Raw genomic sequence first — 18,492 nt, forward strand, 5'->3', positions numbered from 1 at the left:
CCAAATCACCTTCATAACAGCAATGAATTTCAGACTTAGTCCTGCCTAGGACATCTTGAGATAAATGCCTAAACAATATGTACCAAGTTGTGTGATGAGGACCCAGCTGCATGTGTAGCCTATCTGTCATCTTTGGTTAAATGTCAGTGGAAAATAATTATGGAAATTCAGTGTCAAAAAACAGCAGGAAACAAAAAACACTGTTAAGGGCGGGGGATCAGAATTCAAACCTGCAGTCTTCAGTTGTCTTGTGAAATTCCCAAATTGAAGCAATTCCCAAATTAAAGGAATTCCCAGTTTTTATCAACTTCTCCCAGACATAATCCTGGCCACCACAATACTATGACAACGCTTTCACCTCCATAAATTTTGGCGCAAACTCCACCCAGCCGCATCCTGGCCACGGCTGACTTTATACCACCCCGTCTCTTTGCAGACCTTGCCTGGCAGAGCCACACAGATTCCCAGATGAATGTGATGGATGATTGAGCAGAGCAGAGCCTACCTCCTCCAGCTGCACCAGGAAGGTGACGTTGTGGCCCTGCTCGGCCGTCAGCCGCCCGTCGGCCGTGACGATGCGCAGCCCCTGGGGGGGTTTGCCCGGGCACTGCTGGGGCTTGGCCGTGTACCTCTCCCGAACCCCATCCGTGCAGTTGTTGGAAACAACCTTCCTGTACCTGAAAAGGGATGGGGAAAGCCGTGCCAGGTGCTGACAAGGAGCACAGCAGGGATGACTGGGAACAGGCTCCTTTAGATGAGGAGATGGTTAGAAAACGAAGATTCCCAAATGGATTTCAGCGTCTGGCTCAGCCAAGAGTTCCTCATGTGCCCCAGCACACCAGCAGCTCATACTGTCATTAGTGGCATGTGATAATTTCCTGCACAAAATACCTTGACATCATATAAGGTACCATAAATTGTCTAAACCATAAAATTATTTGAGTTAAGTAACTATAAAGTTATAAATAAATTATATACACATAGAGTATGGAATTGTATTTAATTATTACACTGTTGGACAAAGTTTAACAACTTTTCTCACATGTTCTCCACTTCTCATTAGTTGTGAGGCAAGTGTTTCTAAAGATGCAACCCTTAAAGGCTAGAAAAATAAGAATTGAAGCAAAAAGCAAATTCTGCCCATCTTTCAGTATACAAACCCTCCAAACACAGCTTGGGTTGCTTTTCTTGCTTTAATCACTTGCATCATAAATGAAGTCTGCCAGGATCTTAACTTAAATTACATCTTCCATTGACTAGTAAGAGGGGCAAAGAACAGCCAGCATTCAGGCTAGCTGCCCACCTATAACTTCACGTACGCATCAGTTTCATCTCTCTCCACTAATTTACCTTTCAGTATTTCTGCCTCACCTGATCACACAGGATTTTAAGAGGAGTCTTTTCAGAAACATTAATGATTTGGCCTTACAGTCTCCCCCCAGATTTCTTTAAGGCATCATCTTTCAGGGAAAAGCCTGGCCCATACATGATGGAGATCTGGAGTGACAGGTGTTCAACCCAACAAAGGTAGTGATGGTGATGAAGGTGTCCCGAGGGCTTCAGCCAGCTCTGACACACCTACAGTAGGAGTAATCCTGTTTTCCAGGTTTCCATTGGGTTAAATCCATATGGGTGCTCTAGCTAGATAAAGCCTGGTGAGCCACTTACCCAGTGCTGTTGAGGTAACTCTGTCCAAGGCTGCAGTCCTTCGACAAGGAGGATGGGTTATACCAAAATGCTGGTAAACACTGGCCATTGCTGTGGCGTTCATATCCATAATCACTGTTGCAACGTTAAAAGAAACCATCACATAAAACCAGAAAAGAACAAACATGGTATTAGCTCATGCTCTCTACTATTAATACAAGTCTGTTTACTATGACTTCTGGTTTTATTTTTACTGATAGAACAAATTCTTCATTCCACTTCAGCTTTTTTTAATTGGGGCAGTTATCTTCCACAAATACCAGTAAAAAAGAAGAACCAGAGCAGGTAGTTTATGAGTATTGCATCAATTGTTCTCTCTCCACAGACTAACAGTACCTCTCAGGATCAAATCTAGGCTCAAATATTAAAAAAACAAAAATCAAGAAACAAAAACAAAAATCCACCAGGAATCTAAGCTAAGTTAAATTACCATTGTCTCAGTCACATCTTAGAAAACTGAAGGCTAAAAAGCTAATTGCATTTGGAAACTATATCACACAGGATGTAGAGGGAAATTTACAACCCTGAGAGAGCTCTTGCCTGAAGGCATAAACAGCATATTTGGTAATGGGAAAGAATTCTGTGATCTTCAATTCTCTTTTTGTTAAGAAGAGGAAATGCTACCAAAAATCACATGTTAGAAACAATGAGTCAAACTTTAATCTTTTGTCACAATTTGAGTTTAGCTATGACTAAATTTGCTTCGATTTCACTAAAAACATTTCAAATTGTTTCTGAGTCCAAGTAAACAAAGACTGTATAAAAAATGTTATTGCAGGGGAAAAAAAAAAAAAAGTCCAACAAACAGAAAACCTCTTTAATCAGTATTCCATTCACATGTGGGTTTACTTTCCAGCCATTGAGTAATGAGGACTGCTTGATTGGATAATCATTCTTATTCCTTTTACTAAGCCTTCTCCATAGCTCAGAATGGAGAAGTAATGGGATCTCGTTTCTGAGAACTGCTATACAGAGTCCACCAACTCCATTCCAATATTCCAGTTGCACAACAATCCTTGATCTTAAAATGGCACTTTTTGCAAAGTATTTTTTACTTATTTATCTTTAATGCCTTGGTATCAAGTAGACTGATTTTCCAAGAAAAGAGGATTAGGGCAGTGTTGGACTACGTGATTAAGGGCTTATATTTGCACATGTATGTAAAGCAGAGAGAAGAAACAAGAGGTGGATGAACCCCAAAAAGCTGATCAGATTTAGTGGAGCCCCTGCTCCAGCTCCTCCCAGAGCTGTCACAAGACAGCCATCAGTCCATGGTAAGAGTGAGACCTACCAGAGCATCAATGAGATATTATAGAAAAATATTAACAACAAGAAGAGTGTTTAACTTAAGGAAGACTTTGTTCAAGTGTCTTGAAAAAGCCTGATAACTTTAAAAAAACATACAGAATGACAAGTAAACAATGTTAAGAAGCTTGATACTGGTCTAAGATATGAGACAAAGAAGAAAAAAAGGAAATAATTTGATTTATCTTTTGTTAAGTCTTTTGTACTGGTTATCAAGAAAATTCATTGAAAATAATTCAGTCACCACTTTTCTGCTTCAACTTTTTTATTTTGAATAAAGAAAAGAAAGATGCATTGAGGCAATCTTAAAATGGCAAAATTAAAAAGATGACATTAAGCAAAAGAAAATGCTGCATATCACTTGAGAAAACTCTTAAACATATATTAGACTGCATGACTACTCCAATGGAACATTTTGGCAGCTGTGGTGCTTGGGGTATCTACAGCAAGTAATTGAGAACATACTCCAGGAAAGCAATGCAGTAGATGACCTAAACGGTTTTTTCCTCATTTTTTTTTGACTGAATTTTCATCAATCTATTTACTCAGATGGCTGCAACTCAGTGCTGCTTAATTGCTTTGGAAGCATCAGCCAGCCAACTCTCCCACTGCCATGTGCTTCTATAATCATCCTTGTTGGAATAAGAACACTATAGCTGCAGAATACACTTTGTAATGAAGAATAATACCATTCTGATTTGCTTGGAGAAAACAAATATTTGCATACAAATGGAACTCCTGTATTTTTGTAATTCATTTGTAAACACTCTGCAGCACTAAGTTATCGTGTGTGACTCTAATTAAAAAGCTGTAACACTGTACACACACAGCGTTCTGTAATCAGGTGAAAACAAAACAAACTAATACAGTGAAATCTGCCTCAGAGGGGATCAGTACTCACAATCCAATTTGATGCAGTAGTCTGAGATTTCTTACTATGCACATGTCTAGATTCAAGCTACTATTTTGGTTCCTATTCCTACCTGTAAATCTGGGCAAGCCAAGCTGGACTTAACTAGTTATGACTGTACTTGGGTCATATTTCTCAAAATCAAGAGAAAGAAACCCTAGGATTTTCCACAGCAGAAAGAGCTATAAGCCCAGAAGTTTCACAGTGCTGTTTTCAGGCTTGCAAATCATCTGGCTCATTAAGGCCCTACAGAAATATCATCCCAGTAAATGACATGAATTGCTTCTCCAATCCCTCCACAGATGCAGCAGCCACCCGTTCACCTCCGCAGTCTTGGAATCTAATGAATTCCTTGGCTACAGGCTGGTGCACGCAGAACACTGATGCTGACAACAAATTGCTGCCTACAATTTGGCACAACAGGCTTTGCAGCAATCAAGAAGCGTTACCATCAACTGGATGTCCATAGCACGAGCCAGTACAGCAAAGCCTGGAGGTGGGGAAGGCATCAGCCTCAGCCTGCAATCAGCTCCCCGAGTCATTGCCTGGGAACTGGGAATTGGAATTTGCATATATTGATGATATTTTGTGCCTGCCTGAAAAGAACTCAGGTGACACAGATAATGTATCTCCTAAAAAGGAGTGGAGCGTTTGCCATCAGGGATTGCTTTATCAGTGTGAAGCAGCCTGTCTGGTGGCTGTCACTGATTGTGGTTTTACCCTTTTACTGGTTTAAACTGGAATCCTATTTGTCTTAATCAAGCAGACTTGCAAGTTATTTTCTGTAATTTGATACAAATTCATTCCAGACGTTTTGTATCTCTGCTCAATGATCATGATGAATTCATTTTTCTTATGTTATTTTCAGCATAGGCAATAATCAAAGAAAATAAATCCCCCTAAGGAAGTCTGTATTTGAAAAAAGACCTGACAAACATACTGTTTTGAAGAGCTGTTAATTCACATGAAATTATTAAAATCCTACTGCTCTAAGATATAGAAATAACCAGTTAATTCAGATAAGTGATTGCCATGTTCATAGCTTCTAAAAATCAAGATATAACTTATTATGTAATCATATAAATTCCTAAGATTAAGAGCTTCACCTTAAGTTCAGCTATGCCAGAAGCTGACAATGCTCCTTGTGTTTTTGCATGCTGTGCTGTCTGAACATTTTGGACATTAAATGAGGTGGAATTGAGCTATCTCTGGAAATAGTCATGTTTTTTCCACAGTTTCCAAAAGCCCTGGTGGAAAAAAATAACTTTGGCCACAGTAGTGGAAAAGTCTCACTACTCTTCTATTCACTTAATTCCAGTCTAATATTTAACCATGATTCAAGTGTAGGTTTGTGTTAGGGGGGAGCTGTGCTTGTTCCCCAGTTCTACAGGACCTGATATGGGATTTAACTCAGAGAAGGATGAATTCAGCTACAGTTTGAACTGTGGATCCACAAGAGTGTACAATTATAATTGCATCACAGTATTTCGAGTTGAGCTATACCAGTTTGTGTTAACATGGAACCTAAAATCCCCAGAATCCTTCCTGTAAACCCATGCCTGGTAGATATCCCGGCCCTTAAAGATGCAGAGATGCACTGTAGATTTTACACAGTGAATCTGCATTTTCCACAAGCACTCAAAATGAACTAAAGATTCATTCTAAATTACTATTTGTTAGCTAACCGAGCCCAGAACCAAAGGGTGCAAACGTAGGTGTATTTCAGCACCAGCACGGTCTGACCTGATGGCTGGTGACACACAGAGCCAGCAGAACCTAACCACACTCAGTGTCTGTCCCCTGCCTCCCCAGGCTTTGGCAGAACAGTTCCTCCTGATGCAGACTCTGATGTTTTAGCACAGGAACTAACCCCAGCAGGCAGGGCTGACATTTAAGTGCCAGGGAATATAAAAAGAGCCAGCCAGATGCTTGCTGATATCATCTGTGAAATAAATGGATAGATTCCCAGTTGCACTAAGGCACCTCTGTGCCCCTCTGGCTATCCAAAACCACTAGCAGCAGTACCAAGAGGCTCATGCTTCCCCTGAAGGTGTGAGGTATGGCAATACTGACAGGAGAAGCCGTCAGTGGCAATGACAGCGGGTTCAGAGGGAGGACTGACAGTCAGACACTGCTCAAAGCTCCTGTTAAAGGACCTGGGAGACGGGTGGCTGAAGGATGAACACCACCAAAGGTTTCTGTCTGTGTCTAGGAGGTGTTTCTGCTGAAGAGATATTGCTGTAATATCGCTCAGACGGCAGGAAGGAACACAATGTGAGGAAACCGGGTAAATTAATGCTTTAATAACACCCAAGTAACGGCATCATCCATTTACCCAAATCAATTAAATGAAGAAGGGGATTCTGGTTTCTAGGCCGTTGCTAGGACAGGCTTGCCGAGGGCTCCTGCACATGCAGGGTCCCCATTCACTCCTGAGGCGTTGTTGCCCTCTGGCTGCCAGCCTCATTCCCTGCACGGAGAGCCCCTGCCCGCTTCCAGCCGGGATACAGCTGTCAGCCAAGGAACCACAGCCCCTTCCAATGGCACTCCATCCTGCTCTGCAAAACAACAAACAAACGTGCCCTTTTCCCTGAGAAAGGAGTACCAATGGGCTGCATACGGAACCTGGAGTTCTGCGATGTTACAAGGAGAAAAAATAATAATAAAAAAAAAATTAGTAAATCTTTATGTCTTTTATAACTGGTATTTTTGCCCTGAACTGACCAAAGACTTGCAGGATTAACAGCAATAACACTTATTCTCACTTTACCTGACCACAGAGATACAATTTTTTACTCCAATCTCTGACAAGCTTAGATAATAAGATTTTCTCCATACAAATTTAGTGTTTAAATAGCAACCACAGCACAATGACAGGAATTGTTGCTTTCTTCAATTCTGTGTACAAACATGGGTTCTGTAACCACTGACAATATAAAAAGCTGTCCAATTTATTTCAAGATTGAAAAATCAAGTGTGGGCAGCTAAGGAGCTTCTCCCTGTCTGGGGGATACATGTATGTCCCTTTCAATCTCCTTCAATTGCCCAACAACAAAAAAAATATAAAGAAACAGAGAATTCAAAAGTACTGAAATGTCATGACTGAAGATGATGAAAGTGCTTTTTTCTTCCTGAAAAGGAAAGAACTCCACAGAGGGCACCCTTCCACAGCAAGAACTCATTGCCTGGTATCATCCAAACCTCCCTCCAACTTCTGCAGTGTGAATTGGCAGTGAAACCTCGTGCAGAGTTCAACAAGGCAGGCACTGAAAGCTACAGCAGTGCAGCAGCAGCTTTGCCTTTCTTAGCAGACAGAATTGCTTTTTTCTTGCTATTTTCTTTTCTCCTTTTCTGTCCTTCTCCAGCATATCTATGTAAAATTATGCTCCTGATAAGTATTGTTGGTAAATGTTTCTGAACTGGATGCTTAAAGCAATATTTCAGTCTTTTTTCATCAGAGGCAGTAGGGAAGGAAGCTGAAATGCATAAAGTAGAAACTCAGGTCTGAGGACTGTAGAAGTAACTTTTGCTCAGGGAGAACTGGAGGGGACAACAACAGCCTGGTCTACACCAAAACTAATTCCATGAGAAGGAGAAAGGTCCTTCTTGGTCAGAAAGGTCCTAATTCTGCCTCTGCCAACAGATTTGAAGTGACTTTTTCAGGCATGAGAACTGAGCGCCTCTTGGACATTCCAAATCATCCAAGCGTTCTCTTAAGAGATTCTCCCACAGCCCAGCAGAGCCTTTGGAGAAAGTTTCCTTGAGGTGAACATTTAAGAAATAAAAGCATGTTTCCACCGGCAAATGTCACTGTGATACTTTTGTTCTGTATCTAGCAACAAAGTTTTATAGTGGCAAACCACACAGTCAGCTTTAATGAAATAAATATATTCATCTCAGAGAGAAGTGCTGGAAGGAAAGCATATTTTTATCAGAAGTTTTAGGTATGTGTGTCCCTTACAACTGCCAGGGATTTAAACACTAATGGACTGACTGTGAGTCAATTGCATCTACTATAAGGGCATGAGGTTGGCTCAGCATTGTACTGCATGTCCTGCAGGAGGGTCAAAATCTTCAGGGAATTTCCTTGCTTTTAATGATTGTTTGAGGTTTTTGGTTTGGCTGTTATTTTTCTTACTTTACTAAAGAAATATTGAGTGATTGAAATCCAGGAGCTTTGGACACCTGCATGATGAACTGCACATAGATCTTCTCCTTAGAAAAGAACTAAACTGAAAATCAGGAAATCATCAAGAAATCTATTGACAGAATCTGTGCCAAAATATATTCATAATTGTTATTGTTTGGAGCTAGAGAATTGACTTTTTTTGACACAATATAAAAGCCTCCTGCGAGTCTGTGATTTTACACAGAAAGAATATTCTGTATTTATGGAGGAGTGAGAAGTGAAACGCTGTAAATTTCCATACAAAATATTGATGAGATTAACCTTTTCAGGATTCACGTGGAAGATTCTGGGTTTAATTAGTAACATGATACAGATCTGGGTGGGTGAGGCACAAAGGGAGTTTGTCAGCATTGCCAAAGAGCCAACATTTCTCTCATCCAAGATACTGAGGAACTTGCAGACTTGGAGAAAAGAGGTAAGAAAGAGATTTCAATAATGTGGTTCCCTGCCTTTTTTGTGCAAATTGCTGTGAGTCAGCAGTAATATTGAAATGAAACCAGCAGCTGAAGACTGTATCACACCATGCATAACTCACCAATGGACTCTATTTCCTGTAGCAAATGTCAGAGAAGAAAAGGCTTCAGAAACAGATTAACTCAAATCATGAAGGCAATATCTGCTGGACAGTCAAACATGATGGGCCAGATGCAGCAAACAGCCCAGGAATTTCCTAGACACTTGATTCTAGAAGCTGAAGGCATACTTGCATATATTTACTTTTAGTCATATATACATATGTGTTATATATACATATATATGTATGTGTTAAGAATTTATTTTATTTTTTACAAAATGCTGTTATATGTCTTCAGACTACTCTGAGCCATTTTTGGTCATTCTAAGGTTAGATGTGCTAAACTGACCTGTTATTTTACTGGTGCACAGAGCTGTGACCTGGAAAATGGTCTGCTCAGCACAGATTTTGTGGGAGCCTTAGGAGATTTCAGATGCCTATTCCACCTTTCCTTCTTTTCACATAATACCTGCACTATCAGGGAGCAGCCCATTTCAATACCTACATATTTATTGATTTCTACTCTCTGCAAGCCTCCAGCCTCTCTGAGGATGCCCGTGGTGCTGTGTGAGAGCACCCAGTCCCTCTGCTCATTGCTCACCAGTCAAAGTCTGCCTCTGTGCACACGCACGGCTCCGAGGTCATAGCCCCAGCGTATTTCCCTTGCATGCATTTCTTCTCAGACTTGCGCTTCCTGTAGATCCTTTTTGCTCCCATGATGCAGGCTTCTCCCTGGAAACAGAACCAGAAATATTTCTTTGACGCCCACCAGGCTATTTGTGTCACCCGGTTTGTGCAACGGGAGGTGTTACTCAAGGGAAGAGGATGGGAAGCCAAATGCTATCTCAGAACACTGGAGTTAATTAAAAGCTACTGAAGCTCTAACTGAAACTAAATCAACTCTTCCAATACACACTAAGAAATTATCTGAGATTACTTATATATCTTATTCAGCTCTGAATTTATTCCAAAGCCCATAAACATTTGGTACAGGCCCATTTCACAGCAACTGAAAACATGGTCTGATTCCTCTACAATCTGAGGCACAGAGCAGGTTATTTCTTTGGTCTGACCTCTCTGGGAATATTTTCATTCAGTAGAAACTAGTAATGTGTGTTTATGTAAATACTTCCCATGGATGAGTTGGGTTTTATGGGGTTTGACTTGTTATGTAGATGTTAAAACTTCCTATCTTCAGCACCCTGCTTAATATTTCTGTCTAGGGAACAAGGCTCAGCCTTGAAATCTCAGTGGAAAAGAATTCAAAAGGCAAGAGTACACAGAAGCCTTCTTAAAATAATTCTGCAAGCTCCAAAGCCAACATCCTCAAAGAAATACTGCAAAATCCTTGGTATTTTTGCTTACGCAAGCACAAGAAAGCAAAGAACAAAATACAGTGGAGTCTCACTTATTACCTTTTATGCTGTTAAAATCGTTGTGGAAAATTTTTTTCATGGCTTTGATTTGATGATTTGATAGCATGAAACAGAAGGGCTTGAATAGCAACTGGTGTAAAATGCTGCGCTTCCTTGAATTTCAAGGAAGCTGTACTGATTTTCAGCATCTAAAGATCTAAGTAATAACTGGTATTTTTAGTGTAGATTGTGCCTTGTGTGAGCAGCTAGTCTGAGTCAAGCTACTTTCATTTCATATTCATTATTAAATTCTTGCCCAGCAAGATATATACAGAAAGACAGCCTTTGATGATATAAATGTGTGCTTTGCTCTAGACTTCAGTGGAGCCTGTGGTGTTTATATAACCACAGAATTTGGGCCATATTTTATTCTACCCTGATGAAAGATAGGCTGTTGTGTCTTGGCAGAGCTGGGGAGGTGCCCCATGGCAGGTGCAGGCACTGTGCAGAGTACCTCACCTTGCTGGGCATGAGTTTAATGGCAATCTTGCACGGTTCAGAGAGTGATGCAGCAGCATCCAGGATGCACAGGGCAGGGCATGGGGGCCAATGAATTGGGGAAAAAAGTGCCCAACTCCCACAGCAGAGAGAGGCAGAACAGGGATGAAAACAAGTGAGCAAGAAATGAAGCTGAGAGGGCCAGAAACTGGAGAAACAAATGCGGAACAACTAGAATGGTCTTAAGACACTGGCTCTTGAGGATGCAGAAGGATGAAGGAGAGAAAGGAGGTAAGGATGGGGAAATTGGATGGGAGATTTAAGAGTGAAAAAGTTCAGGCCTCAGTGGCAGTTTTTCTGCTGTTGCTGTGTTGTTCAAGTCTGCCTAAGTCTGAGGTAATTGCTTGTGTGCAGGATGACACCCAAAAGACAGCTCTTCATCCTTCAGGGATCACAGAGTCTCAATCTGAGGCCAACACACCAGTGCAACAGAACCGCCCACTGAAACACCAAACTGACAGGAAAAGATATTGGATTGTGCTGATCTTGAACTGTAGGATCATTAGTTACTTCAGGTCACATCCCAGCACCCTCACTTCTCACCTGGCTATGGAGCTGCCAAGGCCTGTAGTCCTCTTCCGCACATCTCCGATCAAAAATGGACTTGTAGTCTACTTTCACCAGCTGCCACTCTGAGCGGTGGCTGAAATGTCCAAACACACTGCAGAATGCAGCAGGAAGAACATACAGTGAAAGGAAGCCACCACAATTTCCAACAGAGATCAATTGCTTTAAGAGAGAGATTCCTACTCATTTGCACTGGACTGACAAAGTGAAAGTGAAACTTAGCCTGATAAATATCTATAACCCCATTAGAAACTGCAAAATTGCATGTAGCTTTTATTATGTTCACTAAGACCCTCCCACTTATGACAATATCCAAAATGACTCAGCTTGAAGAGTCAAGAGAAGGCTTGATGCAGTGCTGGAGACAGTAAGGCCTTCAGGAGCAATTTGCCTTCCATGCAAATTAAAATCAGAACCTGATGGAACATTCTTCATACATCTTTATTAGCTCAGGTTAGTTTCCAAGCCACATATTGTGCTCATTACAGGTCAGTCAGAACTTCCTGTTTTTACAAATCTGATCTCAGATAAAATATCACAGTTTCTGGCATAGTGAGTCCAGATTTATCATCATGCAGAACTCTGCATACCGCATTGAAACTAAACATAATTTTTCATGAGTCAGCCTCCAGGCAACATTTTGTCATTCATTTTTACAAAAGAAGGTCCTCACTTACCTGTGTCTCATTAAAAAAAAAAGAATGTAGCAGCAAAAACACAGTTATAAAAATACCTCACTATTTTCCTTTCAAATATTAATCTGTCAACAGTAACTCTGCTTTATATCACATCCAATTTGAGGAGTCAGGTTTCCTGCTGAGAAGATAAGTGATAAATGTCTTTGCATCTTGCACAGAGCCATGCTTCCAATCCTTCAGTCGTATCACAAATAAACTGATGATTTAGCAACAGAAGACTGCACACTCTTGGCTTCAGATCATACTTGGTTTGGTCCCCAACCAGAAATGCCACTGTTGCAAAATACAATGAACACATTGTGTTGTGCTGTTCACCTCCACAGCATCATTATGGCATGCTCACTTACGTCATGATGAGGGTTTCCTCTCCAGGTTCCCCTAAAACTCCATCTACAAACAGTGGGAGGGATGTGAAACTGTACTTGCTCCAAGATCTCCCTTCATCAAAACTTAACCTAGAGGAGAAAGCAGAATTTGTGTCTTCTTTCCTTACTCTCCAAGTCTACTCAAGGGGAATCTCTAGTCCCCTACAGCTGCTATGGAGAAGTGACAAACAGTTTCTCTTATTGAATTTTGATTTTTTAGTCCTTTACATAATTATTTTCTTGAGGAAGCATTATAAATTACAGCATTGATCAAGCTTGTCTGGCATCATGCCATTAACCATGGCCAATATTTAAGTATTAGGAACTAGCAGTTATGTTAAAGATCGATGCTCAAAGGGCAAAACGTAGCCTAAGCATAAGATTTTTTGAAAAATAAACAAGTTATTTTGAATATCTGTTTTTTGAGTCCCCAGTATAAAACATTTTGAGGTTAATTTTCTAGAGGATAACAGTTTCTTCAGACCAGCAGTCCCCCTGTGGGAAGTGTAAGTGAAAGCTTGGAACCACTCATCATTTCTTAAGACTTGGGTCTGGGTGTTCCAGATTCTGACATGACACTAACTGTGGTGGAAGTAAATAATACAAAACAGCACAGAGCTACACTCTACCTCCTCACTCAGGAGTGCTAACTGGCAAGGACACTTCTGCACTATCACTCACATAACCCGGAATCTATTCAACAGAATTCTGGTTCATAAGTGCTGCCTGCCACACAGAAGGCAAGTTCATCAATAATTTTGGAAATTAGGACTATTTTGGTAATTTAATGAGAGACAAGGGCATAAACCACATTATATATATCTCAGACCTGGCCAAGACAAAATTATGTAAACTGTAATTTCCAGGACTTCTTAGCTCTACCTGACTTAAGGTTTACCAGTGTCTTAACTAATACTTTCTAGATTATAGCTGCAGAAGACTGGATGCATACTAACTGCCTGCTTCCTGGCATCTGAAAAGAGGGACAGCAGACATTTAGCACAAATGGAGTGATTACCAGAGGTGTCTGATAGGCAGAGATGTGTGTTTCATGGCAACGAGTACTCCACCTTGATCCAGGTACAGAACACTGTGCTCTTCCTCAAAGATCTGAGAAAATGAAAAAAACAAAACAAAACAAAAAAACCTGTTTATTTAAACCTATTATCCTTAGCATCAAGAAAATGTCACAGTTCATTAAGTAGGATCATGCACAGGACAGTTATGTGCTAAGAAAATTATGAAGTAGAGGAAATTAGATATATTTTCTGGACTCGGTTTTTTATTGCTTGGAGGTTTGTTCCCACAGTTTTTCCAGGTCCATGGAAAATTCAATCTTCCCTTGCTTGATAGAAAGTTAGAAATATTATTTTTTTTCAAGGATCAACAATTTCCCTCCTTTTGATGAAAAATTTTTGTTTAAAGAAGAATTTCATGTGTTTGAACATGTCTGGCCCCATCTCAAATAACTGATTTAGACAGAAAAATGAGGCTGGTCAAACACTGCAAAATAATTAGATTCTTGGATTATCAAATATTGGGAAAGATTTTCTCTCCCTGTGTCTTTTTTTGTATTAACTTTCTGCAAACATCTACTCTACAGTCTACACAGCAGCATTTGTTAGTCTGAGAATGATTTGATATCCCATTTATAAAATAGGAATAGCAGAATTTCCTGATCTGAGGATAAACACATTAGAGGGTATTTCTTAACAGGTGAGACTCCATTAAGTATTAGGAACTAGATATAATTTCATCATCCAGTCTCTTTCCACAATTAATGGAGAGGTAGGCAGCTTTGGAACAAGGCAAACTGAATTTTGTCTTTTTCTGCATTAGCTTAAGAGCCAGGCAAAATAATCCATTTACATGGACAATGAACTTTGGACAGTTCAGCTTAGGTGAATGAGTCTCAGCTGAAGTGAGAAAAAGTAGACCAGTGCAACTTTTGATTTTTGGGTAAGTATAGTCATGGACAAAAAGAAAAATGGTTTGGTTGGCATAAGGGATGTGCAACAGTAAAAGGCAACACTTTCCCTTTTTTATTCATAATTTATTCTGTTCTCTTTGCTATGAGGCTAAACTGAAGTCAAAGTCTGAGTAGAATAATAAAAATAATTTTCTGCTCTATGAAGTCTAACAGCATATTCAGTCTTTTTCTTTGAACATCTTTGTACCTTTGAGAAGGGAAGTTTACTCTTTTATAAAAGGTTTTCAAAAAAATACCGTGAACCAAATGAAACAAAAAGTGACAGACCGAATCTACTTTTAGGACATTTCCTATGATTCTTATTTAAACCAGTGATTCTGTGTCATTTACCTGCCTCCAAGTGTTCCCAGCATCAGAAGTAACAAACATGCTGATGTCATTGTCTGATAGTTCAGTGCCTATATTACCTGTAAGATGAGCACTGGTTAGTGAAGGAACCCTCTCAGAAAGAGCAGAATGAGCAAATCAGGGGAATAAATGTATTTATTTATTTTGCAGTTGTAGAACTTCCGGGTTTGGGAGAAAAAATGAGAGGGAAGGAGTCTCAGTTTGAAAATACATATATAAAAGACCAAATATATACAACTCTACACACCTCCACATGCAAAGGAAACGTCCTGATTTGATCTTATGCTCACAGGAGTGGGACAGGAGTTCACAGATGTGATCTCCTCCATCTCGAAGGCCAGTTTCCATAAAAAGCATATGACAAGCTGAAGGCCCATAAGGATTTTCATTTGACAGCCTGCCTCCTTTCCCAATCCTGGTGGTGCAACACCCCACAGCCACCCAACACCCTCCACAAACAACAGAGTTTGTGCAGATTTGCATGTCAAACACAGGCAATTGTTCAATGTTTCATACCTGAAGCTACAATAATACTGGGGGCAGTGTCTCGGCTGGCAATGTTTCCTGAGGTATAGGGGTTGTCCGAGACCTTCAAGTGAAGGTGAAGAGAGCAATAGGGCTATGGAGAAAGGACAAGTAAAAGTAAAAAGCAGGCACAACAATGTATTCTCCTGTTTCTACAGGCTTAGAAACATAAAAACGTCTTTCTGTATTTCCTCCTAATCACTGAGTTCAGTAACCCTTAGATGGGCACAGCCACTTTGCCATCCTTTTCTTACACAACCCATCCCCAGTGGGAAACTGATGCCCCAGGCTGAAACCCTCCTCCAAGGACCAGATCTTTGAGGCTGTACCTCAAAGGAGAGGACCAGGCTTGCAGGGGCAGGTGATGGTAAGGAGTACCTGCCTCTCCTGACTCCTGCTCTTTGAGAAGCAATCGTGCAGGTTGACGCAGATATGAAATGACTGAGCAGCACTACCCAAGCTATGTCTGAAAAAAGCAGCAATTTAACCTCACTGGTGTGATGCTGAAGCATAATTAGCCAAGAAAAAAAACTTATTTCTTAACTCTTACCATTTACTTACACTACCAAATAATACCATTTCTTAAATCTTTTTGAGATGTGACTGTTCTGAAATGTACTGAAACAAATACAAAGAAGTACCACAACTGGAAAGTGTTAGTTTCAAGTTTAAAGTAAAGCTTCGTTGCCCATCTGGACGTGACCTTTAAGATTTCAATAAAAATACATACATCCATGGAAACCTTACCTATTTACTATTGATTTTGTATGCTAGATACTCAGGTAAGACATGAGTGGTACAGAATAAATCAGCTGAGCAAGAAGGTAAGACAGGAAGATTTTCAAAGCTGCCATTACAATTCCCTCCAAATCTTGTAATGTGATAATTTCTGAAACTTTCTGAATACCATTTCCTTCACTTGTTCTATTTCCAATTTTTTTTTTCTTTCAAACCTCATGAAGACCCCTTCATGAAGCATGCTAAGGGAGGAGCAGGAGAAAAATACTGGCTACAAAACCTGAAGCAAACTGACGTAATCAAGATGGACATCACACAAGAATAGAACTGGAGCAAAGCCCTTGTTTCAGCTTGCCCAGCTCCGTAAGAGGAAGAGGGGCTGTGCAGAGGGACCTTCAGGCTCAAAGGAGGCAGGTTTTCCTGAATAATACCAGCTGACTAAAGGCTAGATCTGCAGCCCCAGGAGTCTGGCAGGCCTCCTCTGTAGGAGACCTAGTCCCATAGGTCACTGGAGGAAGACCATGTACCCATCCCATCTCAATGCTGGATATGAGTCTCAGTATCTGAATGCAGGTGAATGTGACTGAAATGACAATTCCCCTGTGGAGAAAGGCAGGGTTCTTTTGGCAAAGGCAAATGAGGGTGGTGAGGAGAGATAGGAGCTCTCCCTTCTGTGAGATGGGAAAAGGGGATGTGGGCTGTGCAGCAGGGAGCACAAGCTGCCAAGTGGAATGTACTGAGCAGCCTAACTCCAAATGACAGCCTTGCGAGCGCAGCCGCTGGAGCAGCCCGGGGCACCGGGAGGGAGTGGAAAACGAATTGAGCTGACATGAAGGCAGGAAAAGCACTGCAAGAGCATGAACTCTTTCCTTTTACATTTTGATAGGTTGTGAGAAGACTAAATAGAAAACATATTTTTAAAACTAACATACTCCAAGCCAACTTCAGCATTTTGAAGACAGAACCTAATGACAACTCAGCCAATTCTCAACTCAGATGAGACCTTGTTAAGATTCAATCTTTGTGCTACCAGAGGTTTCCTTTCAAATTTATCTCATTTCACAGATATAGCATATAGAAATGGAATATATCTCTCCAATATTAAAAGCCAGGCCATCTGTCTAAGCAGACAGATGGTTTTTTTAGTGGCATGACTTCTTACTGGAGTGCAGTAATGCTTAGAGTCTCTAGTGACAAATGTGTATGGTGTGAAAACTAACCTTTCCACTCTTAGCCAAACATGTGAAGTTACTGCCCATGGCCACCCCACATCCTGACTGTGTTAGCATTCTCTTCCTCATTCCCCTGTATGCCTTCTCCATCTCTACAGTTCATCAACAGATATTTTCCCAGCTGTTTTGTGTTCTGCTTGTGCTTCTGTGTTCCTCCTCCAGCTCCCATAGCTTAATTCACATACAGACATCTCACTGGGTTTCAGAATTTTCATCAGCTGTCTCTTTCCTTTTTGCTGTAACCAACAGACTACTAAAATCATTGTTATGACCAGAATCACAGGTTTGGGTTTCCCTGTCATTGCCTAGTTCCCATCTGTGCCAACTGCTGCATGGCCACCAAGGGAAAGGCAACCACAGCACGGAGCATTTAAACTCTAGCTAGAAGATAAAGCACACATGATATAGCCCATTGCTCTGCTCACTGCCACGGTTTTTACAATTAGGCTGGAGTTCAGTACTTGCTTCATAATATTTTCAAGTCAGCACTTGTGCTCCCCCCGCAGGAAGCTCATCAATCTTTAGTAAAATTTCTCATCAACATCCACAAACCCACTTTTGGCTGTTCTGCAAAGCCCATCTGAACTGTCTCCAATGGCAGGACACAATACAAACCAGCTATTAGTGGCTGTGCCTCATCAGAAGTGGGAGAAAATATTATAACACGAAGATGATTCTGGTCACCATCCACAAACCCAGGGGTAGTGACAGTTATTTGCTCACCTGCAATAGCAAGGAGCGATGAAAAGAGAGAAACACTTCCAAGAGAGATATTCAAAACACCTCACTTAGGAGCTTAAAAAACTCTGTAGCAGATGGCATAAATGTCCCCCTTTATGAGAATAGGGTCTTTGTCCTGAAATCCTTATAAATTCCTATGGAAAAGACAAACAAAATGTGGGGGGGAATAAACAGATGTCTGGGGAAGCGAGGCACAGAGAAAATATATGAGTTGCCCAAGGTCACACAGGAAATTGAGACAGACCCAAAAATTGAATCAAGATTCTCCTGACATTCAGTCCTATGTTTGAACCACAAGTCCATCCTTGAAAGGTAATTGATTAACTCTCCCAGGCAGAACTACTCCACAGTTAACCACTTCAAAACACATGGTAAGTACAAACTAAACCAGCATCTTTGGAATAAAATACCTTGGCAGCTATTTCTTGAAGATTAAGTACACTCATCTTAGAATACAAGTGGTATAAACAAGAAACAAAATCCTGGGATTAGACAGAATTTCATTGTTGTCCTCCTTCCTCATTATTTAGAATTGTCTCACAAAAAATGCAAAGAAATTCAGAGTCCCTTTGAAAAACCACCTTGAGGCAGTAGAGGGATGGTTTTGTCTGACTCACCCTGTGCTTCGACTGGATTCCTTCCTAACCTCCTTAGCCAACAACTTATCTGCTATGTCCCTCTGTTTTAATTCTCACCTAGTTTAGGTTTGAAGAGCAGGTGCACAGAGCACACAGCACTGCACTCGCAGGC

At 40.7% G+C, this 18,492-nt stretch overlaps 1 protein-coding gene across 3 annotated transcripts in view; it reads right to left on the reverse strand.

The window, feature by feature from the left end:
• LOC102104334 (VPS10 domain-containing receptor SorCS1) overlaps positions 1 to 18,492 on the reverse strand; it is a 261,124-nt gene that overhangs the window by 34,764 nt on the left and 207,868 nt on the right. For all 3 annotated transcript variants that reach the window (XM_005520882.3, XM_088059513.1, XM_088059512.1), the window contains 8 exons: positions 15,023 to 15,125; positions 14,489 to 14,565; positions 13,187 to 13,278; positions 12,151 to 12,258; positions 11,082 to 11,199; positions 9,227 to 9,357; positions 1,669 to 1,782; positions 506 to 677 (listed from right to left, as the gene is read on the reverse strand). In XM_005520882.3, the coding sequence (XP_005520939.2) occupies positions 506 to 677; positions 1,669 to 1,782; positions 9,227 to 9,357; positions 11,082 to 11,199; positions 12,151 to 12,258; positions 13,187 to 13,278; positions 14,489 to 14,565; positions 15,023 to 15,125 (915 nt within the window). The remainder of the gene's footprint in view (positions 1 to 505; positions 678 to 1,668; positions 1,783 to 9,226; positions 9,358 to 11,081; positions 11,200 to 12,150; positions 12,259 to 13,186; positions 13,279 to 14,488; positions 14,566 to 15,022; positions 15,126 to 18,492) is intronic.

The sequence above is a fragment of the Pseudopodoces humilis genome, chromosome 9, assembly GCF_049639895.1.
Source record: "Pseudopodoces humilis isolate 2021_Gansu_Grassland_sample_001 chromosome 9, ASM4963989v1, whole genome shotgun sequence".
Classification (NCBI taxonomy): domain Eukaryota; kingdom Metazoa; phylum Chordata; class Aves; order Passeriformes; family Paridae; genus Pseudopodoces; species Pseudopodoces humilis.